The sequence below is a fragment of the Lemur catta genome, chromosome 6 (genome assembly GCF_020740605.2).
Source record: "Lemur catta isolate mLemCat1 chromosome 6, mLemCat1.pri, whole genome shotgun sequence".
NCBI lineage: Eukaryota > Metazoa > Chordata > Mammalia > Primates > Lemuridae > Lemur > Lemur catta.
In genome coordinates, this window is record NC_059133.1 from 34,323,218 (window position 1) to 34,340,689 (window position 17,472).

At 33.4% G+C, this 17,472-nt stretch overlaps 1 protein-coding gene across 1 annotated transcript in view; it reads right to left on the reverse strand.

Moving 5' to 3' along the window:
• ACSS3 (acyl-CoA synthetase short chain family member 3) overlaps positions 1-17,472 on the reverse strand; it is a 123,125-nt gene that overhangs the window by 49,851 nt on the left and 55,802 nt on the right. Inside the window, exons 6-7 of the mRNA XM_045553301.1 lie at positions 13,903-13,983; positions 13,726-13,821 (exon numbers count right to left, since the gene is read on the reverse strand). Of these exons, the coding sequence (XP_045409257.1) occupies positions 13,726-13,821; positions 13,903-13,983 (177 nt within the window). The remainder of the gene's footprint in view (positions 1-13,725; positions 13,822-13,902; positions 13,984-17,472) is intronic.

Sequence of the window (17,472 nt, forward strand, 5' to 3'; positions counted from 1 at the left end):
TGAGATTTTGCTGTGAGCAGAGAAAATAAACGGCTTCTTGTTTAATCACACCACCAGACTTCTGCTCAGGAAGTAAAATTGTGGCTATTCCATATGTACACTGCAATTCTACCTGAGGTTCCACAAAGCCTGGTTCCTCCATCCCATCCAATACTTTGCCCAAAACAACCTTCAAACATGCTAATATTTACCTATGTCCAAAAAGAAAAATCTTCTGAAGAAATTGTCCTCATAGAGGTGACTAGTGACACCCTAATCACCAAAGCACTCTTCAGTTGTCCTGCTAAACATTTTTTTTTTTTTTTTTTTTTTTTTTTGAGACAGAGTCTCGCTCTGTTGCCCGGGCTAGAGTGAGTGCCGTGGCATAAGCCTAGCTCACAGCAACCTCAAACTCCTGGGCTCAAGCGATTCTACTGCCTCAGCCTCCCCAGTAGCTGGGACTACACGCATGTGCCACCATGCCCGGCTAATTTTTTCTATATATATTTTTAGTTGTCCATACAATTTCTTTCTATTTTTAGTAGAGACGGGGTCTTGCTCTTGCTCAGGCTGGTCTCGAACTCCTGACCTCGAGCGATCCACCCACCTCGGCCTCCCAGAGTGCTAGGATTACAGGCGTGAGCCACCGCGCCCGGCCTAAACTTTTCTCTGTATCACTTGGCACTGTTGATCCCCCCATCTTCTGGAAAACCTCCTCTCTACTCTTCTTCAGTACACTTTGCTTTTCTGATTTTCCAATTGCCTCTTCATTTCTCTCAGTTTATAGAACCTCTCTTCTCAGCCTTGAAGATTTCCCAAATTTCTGTTCTTAATCTTCACCTCTCTGAGTACCTTGATCTCCTTCAAGACTTACATTATGAACTCTTCTAAAGCTCTAATTCTGAAAGTTTTTCTAGCTTCAAACAAGACTTTCCAATATCTTACAAATGTCTGGGTAGCACCTTTAAACTCAACATTACCAAAACCAAAAGCACTGGTTCCCTCTTTACCAGTTGTTCCTACTACTTATTAATTCAGTTGATAACTGCCATTATATTGATTGTCCTATCTGAAGACATCAGAGTTATTTTCAACTCACTTCCATCTCTCTTATGATATCCACCTGACACCCTAACATCCTGCATTCTCCTTAATGTTCTGGTCACTGGTACCCTAGTCCTAGTCATGTATCTTGGACTACTCAACAGCTTTCCAATTGTCCTCGACATTATGACAAGCAAACTATGCCTTTAAAGCCAGAGAACTTTGTTTCAAATCTGTGTTCCATCACTCTTGTGTCACTGGCAAAGTTATTTGATGTTCCTGATTCTTAGTTTCCACAGCTGTAAACAGGGGACTAAAATACCTACCTCATGGGCTTACAGGTAAAATTAAGACCATATATATAAAGTGCTTAGAAGAGTTCCAATCATCCAACACCCAATCAATAATATTATGATTATTTTTACTGTCTAATCCAAAAAGTTCTCCCTATCTGCTAGTCCTAAACTTCCCTTAAAGGACTAAGTGAACGGATTTTTGAGCCAGGATGCAAGAATTAAATGTAGAGTATTTATCATAGGTAATGATTCCTTATAGTTTATAAAGAAACTATTATACCTTTTACACAGTGTAAGAAGTTTCTTACTTAGTATATCTTGATTTGTTTGCTTTCTGTTCTGTGTACTAATCTTAATCCTTTGACTATTTTGTCAGCTCTTTCCGTGTAAGGGCTGTATCTGATACTTCTCTGTTTCCCCGTCAGTCTCTAGCACGATGTTGAGCTGACAATAAACATTAATAAATTTTGTTGATGGGACTATGACAATAGTTGCACTTACTTGCTTCAACATAAAACACAGGCACACACAGAGAAAAATAAACTGAAAAATAAATATCTTTGAAATCTGAGAAATCTAAAAGATGCTGGCATCACCTTTATAATCTTTTCCAATTGAAAAGATAAAATTCTACATCCTGAATCAGAGTAATAACTGAGTCATCATTTTCCTCATTCCACACGCACAGGAAAGTAGATTGCTGTATACATATTAAAAATGAAAAAAGTGATTTTCCATCACATGAGACAAAAAATGATGTGCCTATTGAGTATACTGGTTGGCAACACTATGACTATTTGTCTTAAAAATAAGTAACATCTCCCTGTCCTTGAAAGAAGCAAATCCCTATCCTTAAAAAAGGATAATTCTAAACAAATTAAAGAAAATTGGTTAACATAAGTAAAAATGCAACATTCTTAAAGAGAAGATGACAACATGCATTCAGGTAACACTCCACTAAAATGAGGCTGGGAGGAGCTAAGAATTCAAAAGGTCGACATATAGAAAACACAGCAGAGGATGACTTAATGAAGATTATAAATCCAAGGCAACAGAAGTAGATGGCATGTTCATTTAAGATACTTTGGGCATGGTTTAACAAGAGTTTTAAATACAAAAAATAACTTGGAAGTCGTTCTCATCCTCAATATTCTCAAATATGACACTTTTATACTTGGAAATGGCTTAAAATTTTAGTCCATGCATATAAAGTGATATTAATTATCCTTATTTAGATATGTGCAAAATATACAGTCATGTGCCATTTAATGATAGGGATACATTGTGAGAAATGTGTTGTTAGGAGATTTTAGCATTATGTGGACTTCACAAAGCTAGATCATATGGTGTACTATATACCTAGGCTATAGCCTATTGCTCCTTGTCTACAAATCTGTACAGCATGTTACTATACTGAATACTGTAGGCAACTGCAACACAATGATAAGTATTTTGTGTATCTAAACAAATCTAAACATAGAAAAGTTACTGTGAAATGCAGCATAAAAGATTTTTTAAAAATGGTCCACCTGTATAGCGCACTTACCATGAATGGAGCAGGACTGCAAGTTGCTCTGGGTGAGTCAGTGAGTAAGTGGTGAATGACTATGAAGTCCTAAGACATTACTATAAACTACTGTAAATTTTATAAATATTATATACACAGGGACCTGTCATCTCCCGTGACAACAATGTCTTCTTCTGGAACACTTCCTGAAGGACCTGCCTGAGGCTGTTCTACAGTTAACTTTTTTTAATAAGTAGAAGGAGTACACTCTAAAATAACAATAAAAGTATAGTGTAGCAAATACATAAACCAGTAGCAGTCGTTTATTATCAAGTATTATGTACTGCACATAATTGTGTATTACTATACTTTTACACTACTGGCAGTGTGGTAGGTTTGTTTACACCAGCATCATCACAGACATGTGAGTAATGTGTTGCACTACACTGTTATTAAGACTACATCATCATTAGGCGGTAGGAACTTTTCATATCCATTATCATCTTATGAGACCACCATTGTATATGCAGTCCATTGTTGGCTGAAATGTCATTATGCAATGCACAACTGTATATAAAATGGTGTTTCTTTGAAGCTTTCAAACTGCTTTTACATACACTATCCCATTTGATTCTTATAAATATAGGAGAGTACAGAGCTCACCTTCAGACTAATCATTCTATAAAGAACAAAAAGGTAGAGTTATATAAACTCTCCCTTCTATGAATTCAGGAAAGGAACATTTAATAAGAGATTACTAAACTAAGTATTCTGAAATTTTCAAAGATATACATGCAGTTTAAAAACCAGCAATGATAAAGCCCAACCAAAAATAGAAGTGAAATGTTAAAAATGTTTGGATAATGGTGAACCATGACATGTGCTATATTATTCACACACAAAAGCCTTCAAGGTCACTCTTATTTCACTCACAAGTTCTACGCTTAAAAGACAGATCCATAAAGGGAGAGACCACTGGATTATTTTCTACATCTACTGCTCACTCTTCACAGTAGGTAGTAGTGGAATCAACACATTCCTGTGTTCTAATGTTTTTTTGTTGGTGCTTAGAAGAGAATTAATGGGCTCCAAAAGGAGCTGCCTCCAGCGCTCTGACGACTGCTTCAGCGCTGTCAGGACAGACTTTGGAAGAAGAAATGTGGGACATCTAAAAATTCAAGCATTATAATGGCTGGATTGCAGGGGAATAAATAGTGTTTATACATTAGAATTCTATTCTGGGAAAGATTAAATTTGTATTTTCAAATAATAATTCTAGCTTATAATATCCAGAATTGATTGTACTATTATATCCTGGGAACCACTCTAAAGATTTTTCATGGCTTAATCATTTGAATGCCATATAAGAAATGTATTATTACTACAGATATTTATAGATGAGAAAACTGAGGCAGAAAGTAGTGAAGTAGCTTGTTTGAGGCTGAACAACTAATATGTAGAAGTGTCAGAAATCATACCATGTCAGCCTTAACTGCTATACTTCCTCTCAAAAATTAAAAGTTTTCACTAATTTAAAACGACGATTTTTTTCAGTAAATGCATTTGAAAATAATAGTCACTGGAGACTTGGAAGGGTGAGAGGGGGTTGAGGTATAAGAAATTACTTAATGGGTACAGTATACACTATGCAGGCGACGGTTACACTAGAAGCCCAGCCTTCACCACTAGGCAATATATCCATGTAACAAAACTGCACTTGTACTCCTTAAATTTATATAACTGAAAATAAACAAAAAATAAATGAATAAATACATTTAAAAATCATCATCACTAACTATGAAAAGAAATTAGAATGAATTCTAGAGTCAAAAATTGAAACAAGTTACCAAATAAAATATGCATTGCAGAAAAAGAATAATGATTAAAGGAGAACATTCACAGAAGTGAAAATTGAAAGAACACTTATTTTGATAATTAAAAGAAATGGATTCCCAAGGAGGTTGAATTAATTTGCTTAAGGTCATATAGGTAAATAACAACAAAACAAGTTAAATAACACAGATGTTAATATTTGCAGTCCAGTGACCATGCTCCCATACCGCAGTTCAGAATTTTAAATCCTCAATACATTCTCTAACGAATTGATTGCCTGAGAAAGCAGATTATAGTATATACCTTTAAAGTTAATTATTGAATTATTAACTAACAGTCATCTCCTCTAGTTAATCTGGTGAGCATGCCAAAGATTTTATTGCTATGATGTATACAATTTGCGAAATGCAAGAAAAAAAAAAAGTGAAATGAGAGCAAGCTTTCATTCTTTGACTTTTAAAAAGACTGTTATTGCATAAAAATGACAACTGCTATATCAAGGCCAAGTATACCAATCAGTTTAAGTGAAACAGTAACTACCAATATTCCATTCTAGACTTAGGTAATAACCAAGGAACAGTAAACTAATTTCTTGCTTAAGCACACCACTGCCATTGTGGAAGCCTGGGCTCACTGTATTATGAAATTGAAATATGTGTACAAGACACACATTTGTACATTGGTACACAGCAAAGATAAGGAAAAAGGAAGGATCCAAGAGGATTTGTTTGCCCTTCAGAAGCAGTGTTGGGTTTTCATTCTGCAGATGATAGACTGGTAAAGGGGGAAAACACTGAATAGAAGAGAGAGGCCAGGAATCATATCTGGTGTGTAACCACCATTTGCCAACACACACACACACACACACACACACACACACACACACACGCATGCACATACACAGAAGGTTACTAACTTTGTTTATACATTAAAGTTCCTATATAAAAAAGATTGCTTGTGTTTCAATGCCTCTTGTTTGGCAAAACCATTGTATCAGATATCTCTTCTTGTCCATATGTTGTTGGGCGTAGGCTTGTTGGGATTAGTAAAGTAGATTTCTGAAGATGTACCAGTCATTTTTCCCTCTCAAAAGTAAGAACTAAGTTATTCAGAATTGGTTTCTATATTTTAACTGGTCAATCTGATTTGGCTTCTAGAATTGCATACTTTAAGAGTGTCATACTCTGCTGTCTGTACTTTAAATGTGTCCAATTCCATTAATAAAAGTAAATCTTTGTCTATAAAAAATATTGCCTGTCTTACATAAGTTGTTCATGAAGTTCTCTGGTAAAAGAGAAAATTAAGAGTATTTTCGCCATTGAGGGAAAAAAATCTTTATCTATAAGTCAAGTTGTTGTTATTTTTCTGATATCTTCATGCAGACATCTATTTAACAAGCATTTATTGAGAAACAAATATGTGTCAATAGGCTAGGAGCTGAGAAATGATCGTTAGAAAAACCTGAGATGATTCCTCTCCTAGCAGAGTTTAGAGGACAGAGGAGCAAACAAACATATCAAAGGAGCCTACAAACTAATATGAAACTGCAACAGTTGTTACACAAACCAACAAGGAAAAATGCAAGGTGCTGAGAGACTGTGAGAAGGGGATTTGACCACGTCAGAGAAGGCAAGAAGGGCCTCCCTGGGGAAGTGACATTTGAGCAAAGACATAAAGGCTAAGAGGTATATATTTCAGGTTAAAGAGAGAAATGGGCAAAGCTCCTGTGGTGGGAATGAGCATAAGATTAACTGCAGGGGAACAGGAACATGTTGGGCCTTAGAAGGAAAAAGAGTGTGATTAAGATGGAACAAATATTCAACACTTTCAAATGTTGAGAAGCCAAGTACAATGACTGAAAATGTCCATTGGCTTTGGAAAAATGGAGATGACTGGGGATACTAGGAAACGCTGTTCTTATGGAATGATGGAGATAGAGGCCAATTGGAGAAGATTGTAGAGTATGTTTCAGGTTAGAAGATGGAGGTGTTGAGTACAGACAAGCCTTTAAAGATGAATAGAGAATGTTGTACCCGCAAGGGGATAAGGGTTCAAGGATTTTTGTTGTTGTCTTTTGTTAGTTTTAATGAAAAAACTGAATAAGAATTTGTTTTAAAAGCAAAGGAAGATAAGTCAAAGCAAAAAAAAAACCCCAAAATCAGGAGTTCTGGTATGTTTTCACCCTGCAGATGAAGAGCTATATGTCTTCTTAGGGCAGGGAAAAAAATCTTGTTTAAACATCCTTTGTATATTGTCATGTTAAAACATAAATTGTTTTGAGAGGGTAACTCTTATGTATCTACAAATTGAACATCCAATTTAGTTATAACCATTTTTGAGGGTTTTTTTTTCAGCACATGTAGTTATCAATTTCTATTAAATTCCAGGATATAAAAAAATTATCTGTGCTGAGAAAAAAAAAATTAATTCATTATTTATTTATAAAATATCATGAGCCATTTGCATTCAATAAAGGGGATTTGGTTTATGAACTGGCTGCTGTACTCTATATGATTTAGCACATAATTAGCTGAAAATCTCCTATCCCTTCAGGACATGGATTTTCATCTAAATCAGAATTCATCATTAAGGGAAAATGTTGTTCCAGGTACAAATTTAGTATCTACTTTACCTTATAACTTTAAAATGCTATAATTCATTAAAAATGAAAATAAAAATTTGATCATCCTGAGCTGTATACAATTTCATGTATCCTTAGAAAAGGCAATGTTATGAGAATTGCATAAATAATATGTTATTTTGTTCACCATATAAATAATGTTTTTACTATTCTGATGGAAGAATTTGGCTTCCTAAATAAAATATTAGTAATAATGCTAAAATAAAATAATGCTAATTTGGCAATTAGCCTAAAATAGGAGCAGAAGTGAAACAATTATTTTGTGGAGGTTAGTAAGTATTTCTTTTTTTCACTAGCTGGCCTAGTGACAAGTCAGGACTCTTAATTTGGTGTTGTTTTGTTTTAATTACTCAATCAGGCAAAATGTTGTTCCTGCATTTTACATGCTCAAATTGTCAATTAATCCTCTTAAAAATGGTTCATTCACTCTAAAAAGTTAACGTTGATACAGAAATGACAAACATCCCCTGCCCTCAAAGAGTTTACAGTATCACAACACTGTATTTGCAAGATTGTAAGATCAAAGAAATCTAGATGATATAATGGAAGTACAGAGTAAAAAACACTTCAATCAATCTGAGGAAAGCAATATATATACACACACACACATATATACATGCATATAAAATACATGTATATACACAAACATATATCAGAGTAGAGGTGATATTTAACTTTAATATTTGATATCTAATAGTTAAGATTTAATTCCTCAAAAATAGGGCCACTATACTATATGTTCAAAATAAAGTGGAGTTTTAATAGAGAGAACAACTTAATTATTAGCAGAATTCTGTTCATGTAAGTGCCAGTATGATAGGAGTGCTGGGCAGGAAGGACAGTCAGAGGCCCAGACCAGAGAGAAGACTATAAACACAGGCAGAGGGCAAATGGTTATAACTCATTTGTATCATGAAAATGTGTTTGAATTATACTCTTCAAGAAACAGTTCCTTGAAGGCTTATTTTTACTTTTTAATTAAACTTTTTATATGAAGAAATTGTAGATTCACATGCAGTTATCAGACAATGCAGAGATATATACCATGTATCCTTTATCCAGTTTTCCCCAGTGGTGACATCTTGCAAAACTATAGTATGACATGACAATCAGGATATTGATACAGTCAAAATACGAAACAGTTCATCTACTCAGGGATACCTCATGTTGCTCTTTTTGGGCCACATGTGTTCCTTGGTAATATATAGAAACACAATGAATATTTGTATGTTTATTTTGCATCCTGAGATTGGATTGAACTACTTACTAGTTATGAGATATTTTTCTGTGTGTCTTCTACATTTTTCTACCTAAATAATAATGCCATCTGGAAATAAAGACAATTTTATTTCTTCATTTTTAATATGTATACATTTTGTTTCCCTATGTGGCCTTAATTAACTGGCTAGAACTTCCACAACTATGTTGAATGGAGTAGTGAGTGTGAACATCCCTCGTCTTGTTCCTGAACATAGCTGGAAAACATTCAGGCTTTTATCATTAGATGTGATGGTAGCAATAGGCTCTTAGATAGGAATGGATGTTGAATTTATCAGATGATTTTCTGCATCAATTAATATGATTATATAATTTTTCTCCTTAAGCCTGTTAATATGTTACTTTGAATGATTTTAAAATACTGAACCAGCCTTGCATTTCTGAAATAAATTCCACTTGGTCAAGGTATAACTGTTTTTATATATTGGTTAATTCTACTTGCCAATATTTTGTCAAAGATTTTTGTATCTCTACTTATGAAGGATATTGCTTGTAGTATTTTATTTTTTGTGTCTTTGTCTGGTTTTGTTGTTGGAGTAATACTAACTTCATAGAATGAATAGGAAAGGGTTCCCCCTCTTCTACTTTCTTGAAGAGATTGTACAGAAATGGTTTTGATTCTTCTTTAAACATTTGGTAGAATTTTCTAGTAAAGACATCTGTATCTAGAGATGTCTTATTGTGAGTCTTTAATTACAGATTTGATTTCCTTAAATGTAATAAGGCTATTCAAGTAATCTATTTCTTATTTGTTGAGTTGTGGTAGTTTATCTTTTTTGACAATTTTACCAAATTGTCAAATTTATGTGTGTTGAGTTGTTCATAGTATTTCTTTATTATCCTTTTGATGTCTGCAGAGTCTTCAGTGATATCTCCTGTTTCATATGTGGTATTGGTAATTTGTGTCTTCTTTCTCTTTTCCTTCGTTAGACTTGTAGACATTTGTTGATTTTGTTTATCTTTTCAAAGAACCAGCCCTTTGTTTTATTAATTTTCTCTATGTTTTCTTGTTTGTAATGTCATTGATTTCTGCCCTTATCTTTATTATTTCCTTCCTTCTGGATGTTTTGGGTTTATTTTGTTCCTCTTGTCTTAGGTCCTTGAGATGGGAGCCTAGACTCTTTCTTAATGTATCCATTTAGTGCTATAAATTTCCTTGAGATGTGAGACTTTTTCTCCTTCCTACTGTATCCATTTAGTGCTATAAATTTTCCTCTCAACAGGCTTTGGCTGTGTCCCACAAATTTTGATATGATGTACTTTCTTTTTCATTCAGTTTGATACATATGTGTGTGTGCATGCATGTGAATGTGTGTGTGTATATATAAATAAAATACATATAAAATTTTCCTGGAGACTTCCTCTTTGACCTATGGGATATTTAGAAGTATTGATTGGATTCCAACTGTTTGGATATTTTCCTGTTATCTTTCTGATATTGATTTCTAGTTTGAATCCTCTGTGATCAAAGAATAGACTATGATTTCAATTATTTTAAATTGGTTGAAGTTTGTTTTGTGATCTAGGGTTTGGTCTATCTTGGTATTTGTTCCATGGATACTTAAAAAGAATGTGTATTTTGCTGTTGGTGGGGGTAGTGTTCTATAAATATCTATTAAATCTTTTTGGTTGATGATGTCAAGTTTTTCTACCTCTATCCTGATTTTCTGTCTGATTTTCTATCAATTATTGAGAGAGGGGTGTTGAACTGAAATTGGAGGTAGAGATGGCATGGAAGAGAGGAGCATCAGTTGGAAAGTCCTCTGTACTATACAATGATAATCTGAAATATGCAACTGGAATGCACAGGCACAAATCAGATCAAAAGCCCAAACATATACTGTTCATTAGTCAATAAGACATATTTGTGCATATGAGCTCAATTATAGGCCTTGAATTTATGGCAGGAGATATGGAAAAGAGAGGACACTTTTGATAGGTAATAGGAAAGCAGACTTCATAGAATGTAATGACCAATAGAGTGTGAGATGTAAAGGTAATGAAATCAGAATCTCCCATAGATTTTTAGTTTGGATTACTATGTGGATGGGAGTTAACATTAACAGAAATGTAGAGTGCACAGGAGGAAATATGTTTTGCAAGGAGTGGAGATATTGCGCTCAGTTGATGTCATGTTGAGCGTAAGTTGTGTACAGACCATCCACAGATGTCTAATAAATAATAAGCAGGTGCTCAGCAGGAAGGTCAGATATATAAAGGGGATTTAAGGGCCTTAATTCAATTAGTAGTCCTCAAATATAACTGCATGGAGATTATCTAGGAAATATAAACAGAGTAAGAAAAGAGGGTTAAGAACATGATCCTACTAAATCTCAATGTTTATGGCCAAAATAAGAGAAATAAAGAGAGGAAAAGGAGAACAAGCTGTCAGAGAGGAAGGAAAAGAATGGAAAATAGAGTTTAATTTAGTTCCACGAGCACTCATTGAATTCTTAGTATGCATTGTGCACTGCGCTGGGAGACCAGCTCTTGAGGCTCGTACATTCTTCTAAATGTAAACAGATCATTTCAGTACAGTGCGGCCAGCTCAGTGATAGACATGTGCTCTGGGGTCAATGTGCCCACAGAAAGGGGCACTGAACACAGCCTAAAACTCTGAGAGGAAACTTCTGAGAGATGACATTTAAGCAGAGTCTTCAAGGATAGTAGGTATTAACCAAGTAAGGAAAGACAGAGGGAAAGTCACACCAGACAAAAGAAACAGCATGAACAATAGCAAAAGAGCCTGGAGCTAAAGAAAGAAGAGAGAATTATCTAAAAGAAATAGCCAGCAAGGCTGAATGCCACTAAGAGAGAAAATGAAAACAGATTGAAAAAGGCCCTTGGACTTTTTCACTTATGAAGCCTCTGGTTACCTCTGCTGCAACAGCTTTTATGAAGTGATGTGAACAGAAATCAGACTGCAATGAGATGAAGAGTAACTGAAAGAATATGAAGTTCAGACAATGTGTTGGGGGGTGTTTTATCAAGCAGCTTAGTGGAGAGGAAAATAAAGATGAGATAGCTAGAAATGAGCAAAGGTCTAAAAGATTTTGTTTTGTGATCAGAAAGAATTAAGGACATTCACAAATTATAGGAAAGAAACCAGAGTGCAGAGAAAAGACTTGAAAATGTAGCTTACTTCATTCAGTCATTTACACAACAAATATTTATAGGACATCTACACTGTCCTTGAATATAGTCTATAAAGACAAACAACCAAGTCATGAGGTTAACATCATGTTTTAAATAAACTTGAGAAACAGTAAAAAGTCAGTGGTAAATAGCACAAAAATCGTGTTTATCTCAATTACAAAGGCAGCTTAATACTTATAAGTATGTAAAATTATACAGCCATCTTTGGCTTTTTTGAATTTATGTAAGCCATGTCATAATTCAATATAAATATTCATTGTTGAAGTTTATTTTGTTTACTTCAAGAGAAATGATTATTTTAATAAAAACATTTATTCTATTGCAAGGATTTTGGTAAGGAACATATTTGCCAAGATTATTTCATGTTTTAATTACTAAAAACAACCAAATACATATCAAATCTGCAAGGTACAAAAGCACAATACAAAAGATGTAGAATAGTATATGATGGTTTAATTTTTGTGTCAAAGTCTGCTTTAATATATCTTAGGATTCAGAGACAGAAAACCAGCCAGTTAATAATGAAGGAACACAAATGGCCTTTAAATAGTGATGACGACTAGAGAATTTCAGAAAGAGAATGGTCTCACATTTTTTCAGAATCACTGAAGTGAAGAATTTTAAGATTGTAAAAAACTATGACATCATCTAATTCTGTTCTCCACATCCTATATATAAAATTATTTTCTTTACATTCCTTATCTGATATTAAGAGGCAACTTTATGTGAAAGAGAGCCTTATATTTGAAAAGTTGTCCATTTATTCTACTGCCAGACATTTAAATTTGTCTCTGATTATTTTCAAAATATAACTTTCTATAACTGCATTATAAGACTACTTTCATTTTATGTAGCAGATCTCTCAATATCAAAAGACACTTATATGCACATTAAGTATATTATTTCTAATACTAACCATTCCCAATTCCTTCATTTCTTTCTTGTATGACACGATTTTCATCTAAGCCCCCCTTTTTTTGAAATGCTTTCTAGTAAGTTAATGTTTTTTTTATCCTCTCCATTAAAATGAGCACAGATTTTCAAATGTGGAAGAGTAAAGTAAGATTATACCATTGCATATGGTGAGTATTTTTTTAAAAGCAATCTTACCAACTGCTTATTTTTGAGCTATGGACAATTATAACATCCAGAGATTTAACCACACAATCTGTGATCAATCCAAGTTTCCCCTATTTTATTTCTGCCTTATTTTTAATCTAAGTGTAAGACTGTAAAGATTTATATATTTTTCTCTCGTTAGTTTTGTCCCAAATGTCCAAGATCATTTTGAATGACAATTTAGCAAACTACCATATTTTCTATCCCTATAAGAATTTGATCTTCTACAAATCTCATAGATATGTTTTCTAAATCTTCATATATAAGACATTGATGAAATTAAATAGAATAGGCATGAGAGAAATTTTCTAGTATACATACAGAAACCTTATTCCTAAGTGACATTAATGCATGTGTTAGAATTTTCAAGCAGTTATTTATTTAGCTATGAATCTGGTCAGTCTGTATTTCTCTCCCTTATACACAAAGCTATTATCAGAGACCATGGAAAATATTTAGCTAAAATTGAGATACTATACCTTTGTAAAGCCATTAATACTATAAAAACACAAAAAGGTGAATCCATGTTGCTTGTTTTATGATAACTATTTTCTTTGCTAGGTCTCTAAAATCAGTATCAATTTGATAATACTTTCTAGAAATCTGCTAGAGATAGACATAAAGTTTGATATTTTAAGTCCTTCAGAATGTAATTTCTACTGACTCTGTTCTTCAATACAATGGAAATAGCTGGCTATTGTTTTCTACATGTCCCTTTTCCTTTTGAAATCATACTTTTAACAGGATACAAAATATACGAAAGATACAAAAATATCCCCTGTCCTCATCCAAATTTTTCCATTCCTACCCAGGACTGCTTCTCAAAAAGTTTCAATAAAATAAATGTTATCTATATGTGGTAATTTTGTTACCTCATATAAAACTGTTGGGTTTCCATGTATAAGAGGTCCATAACAGATATAGGAATGTCCAACAACCCAGCCCAAGTCAGAAGCTGCCCACCACACCTAAAAAATAAAAGAATAATAAAAATGAATATATCTTAATCAGAGAAATGTCATGTAATACAAATTGAAAGTTGTTATTACCTCTCCAGGTTTAAGTCCATATATAGAGGACATTGTCCAGTTTAGCATCACGGCATACCCACCAGTGGGCCTAACCACACCCTAAAGGAGAGAAAAAGTGAAGTTAAAGGCAATAAACAATGTGTGAAAAGATTCTCTATCTTCATGCTATCCACTTTAAAAGTTCCTTGTTTAATGCATTTTATACTCTATAAGTTACAAATCACTTTGACTTTTATACAGTTGTCTTTGAATCATTATTTTCTTTGGCTCCTCCAACAGTCAACACAAAAGAATTTGTCCCTGTCAATACCATGTGTAGAATCTATTCTCACATACAATTCTTGACCTTCTAAAGAAAACTTATGATTTCTCAAAATCACATGCAATAAACATTTTTCCAGTCATAACACACATTATAAACCCTACATTTTCAGATAAATTTCCAGAACAAAAATAGAAACTATCAAAATTAAGTGCACAGAAGGGTAGAAGGTAGTTATGTGCCTAAAATACATACTCATCTAAGGATATTCTTTAATATGATTAAATAATAACAGGCTATTTAGTGGAAAGAAAGTCATATTCTAAATGGAGTCTCATTATAATGCTTCACTTGGTATCATGCAAGCATAATATTAGAGCTGAGCAATTCCTTAATGATGAATTCGGGAACTCTTTGGAATGAATAACATCAAGTTAAATCTACAGTTAACAGATTTGCCCTGTCTTGCATTTTGGCAAAAGTGCAGATTGTTACATCATTGTAGTACAGCTTTTACAAATCAGTTTCCAGTAGCTATTTTCAACATTGGAAACATATGCAACTTTAATACAAGATTAATATTTAAACACAAGAGTCACCATAATTAAGAACTGATGGTAAATTTAAGTTCATTTATTGCTTCATTATAAACATTAATCATTATTGGCTCAATAAGACATAACCATGTGAATATTAAGAATGAGTGGGTGAATGTCTGCTAAGAAATACAAGGTATATTCCACTTGTGTATTTTGAAGCATCTTTTAGCATAGCAGTTATAATTGTTCTATGCAAAAAATAATTGTTTTACATAAAAGGGCAAACATGGATCTAATTAATAACTGTGCTATTAGTTGTACTTTTTCGGCATAGCTCTGCAGCTTTAACACATATACATGAATCAGGGGCATGAAAAAGAAATTGACTTCCTGTTAGTTACTAAACTTGCTGCTCTCCTCAGGTACCACTAATAAAACCTAGGTATCAAGCTGTGGAACATATTTTATATACTAGCAACAACACCATGTCTCTTAGCAAATATCAGATGCAGCTTTGTTGGCATTTGAGAGCTGTTTTCCAGGTTGTATGACATGGTTAGCATGCAGCTGGCTCTCTTGATCACTTTGGGAATATTAGCAATCCTAAGCCAACTGCCAGTAGGCTTCACACATGCACTTTTCTGCATAAACTGAGCACATATTCTCCCACTATTTTATATCCTGTCTTCCATGCACTTTGTCCTGAGGTCTTTTCCTATGGCTCAGTAGCTTGATGAATTTGATGTTAATCAATTTGCAAGCACTCTTTTTAAGAACTCGTACTCATCTTTGCAAAGTAGAAAAAATACTCTTTTTAATAGACAATATGCTATCTATATGTTACAGTGGACAGTGATGCTTAATGTCAGTAATGATTTCATTTAAGATGTTTTAAAATTTTCTCTTCATCCTACATGTCCCTGCATTTGGACATTTTCATCCATAACTCTAAATACTATAACTGAGTAAATTTATAGATTATATGATACAGAGGGTAAGATGCATTGACTGGAAATGATGGCAAGAAATAAAAGGCTAGGGGAGACATAACATAGTAGTAATTCAATTGTAAAACCTAGAAGATAAATTCAAAGGCTATATTATCAAATGTCTATGTATCACTCAGATGGACACTTCTTCGAAGGTCATTTACCAATGTGACTTTGTCTGATAAATTAGTGGACATTGAAACCCGTCTGACCAAAAAAAGTAAAACTTAAAAATGAGACTCTGCATGAAAAAGCATTTAACATTATAAAGGTTAAAATTTAATATCTTATTAACACTACTATTTCCTTAGTTCTCGCAATTATTGCCTTTTATTTTACCCTCTGCTGATATTGCCCAAAAAGCATAAATGTCAAAACAATTAGAGGTTACCATCAAAGATTCTCATTAAAAACAATTAAAATGAAGCTGAAAGAGAGTGAAAAGCCATAATTTCTGTCTTTTATTGGTCTTTGATACCTACTTTTATTTTCTAAAGATGAATATAAAAATTTTAGTCAAGTGTCATTTTAACATTTATTAATCTAGACTCTAGGTCTAAAAGATTTGGTCTTCCCTCTGAGAATGTTCAGATGATACAGTTTTCAAATTTCTGAGTATTTGATATTGTGTAGAAAAAAGAACTACAGTTTCACATACTCCATGTACATCTTTTATAAGAAGTTTGAAAGTAAAAACAAAAAGAAAGATTTTCTCTTATAAATACTAATTTGTGACAAAAGTAGGATGATAAAGCAGTTTTTGTCTCTTGTTTATAATCATATTTTCCAGGTAATGATAATTAAAATATAAAAGACAAATGCTGTTCAGCCTCTGAAAACACATAAATTTGCTCCAAAAAATAAATCATTTTATTCTAAGTAAGCAAACTTAATCAGAAACCAAAAATATCATTTTTATAATATATCTGAAATACTGAGTATAAAGTAAAAATTCTTATTCAATACCAATGCTTGTCCCTAAAATACAAGCATGGTATACTTTTGTATTTTGAATCTCTATCATTACTTTCTACATGTACGTTACCTACTTTAAAAGTAAAGACATCAGGTGATCTAATATATTCTCTGAAAATCCCTTCTACCTGCCAATATATATTCTGGGTTTTGTGTAGGATCAGTCATAATTCTTAAATTCTTCTGAAGACCTTGAAAAACTTCTAGGTGGGAATAACACTCTGTGCCCCAAATGAAGACATGAAAGTGAATCCTACCTCAGAAATTGGTAAAGAGACTATCTGAAAGTGCTTTTATTTTTGACCACATACACTGCATATGGTATTTTAAAAATTCAAGCAGTGCAAGTAAAAGAAAGGCTGTTTATAAGTTACTCAGGAATGTGACCACAAAGTTATCTCCATGGTTCTTTATGATTTTCACCTTAATGAGCTGCTTTTGAAGACAAGGAATGTCACAAATTGCCATGAATGGGGCCATTAAAGTAAAACAAGTGTTGTGTGCAGTTTTGGCTGCCACAACTTATAAAAGAAAAATACAATTGTGACGATAGGTGTTGTAGAGGAAGAGGAAGGAAGACTGAGGTGTGAGGTAAGATTAAAAGCTTGGGATTCTTCATTGTAAAAATGTGTTTTGGTTATCTTTCAATTGATCTGTAAAAATCTGACAGACAAATCTCAACACACTGTGGCAAGAAAAGTTTGGAGTAAATGACAACACTTCATACTTCCTAAGCTGAGCCCCTCTAAGATTTACTTTGTTATAAAAGCTAATATAAGGCAAAGATACATATTTACATACATAAAATATATATGTATTCACA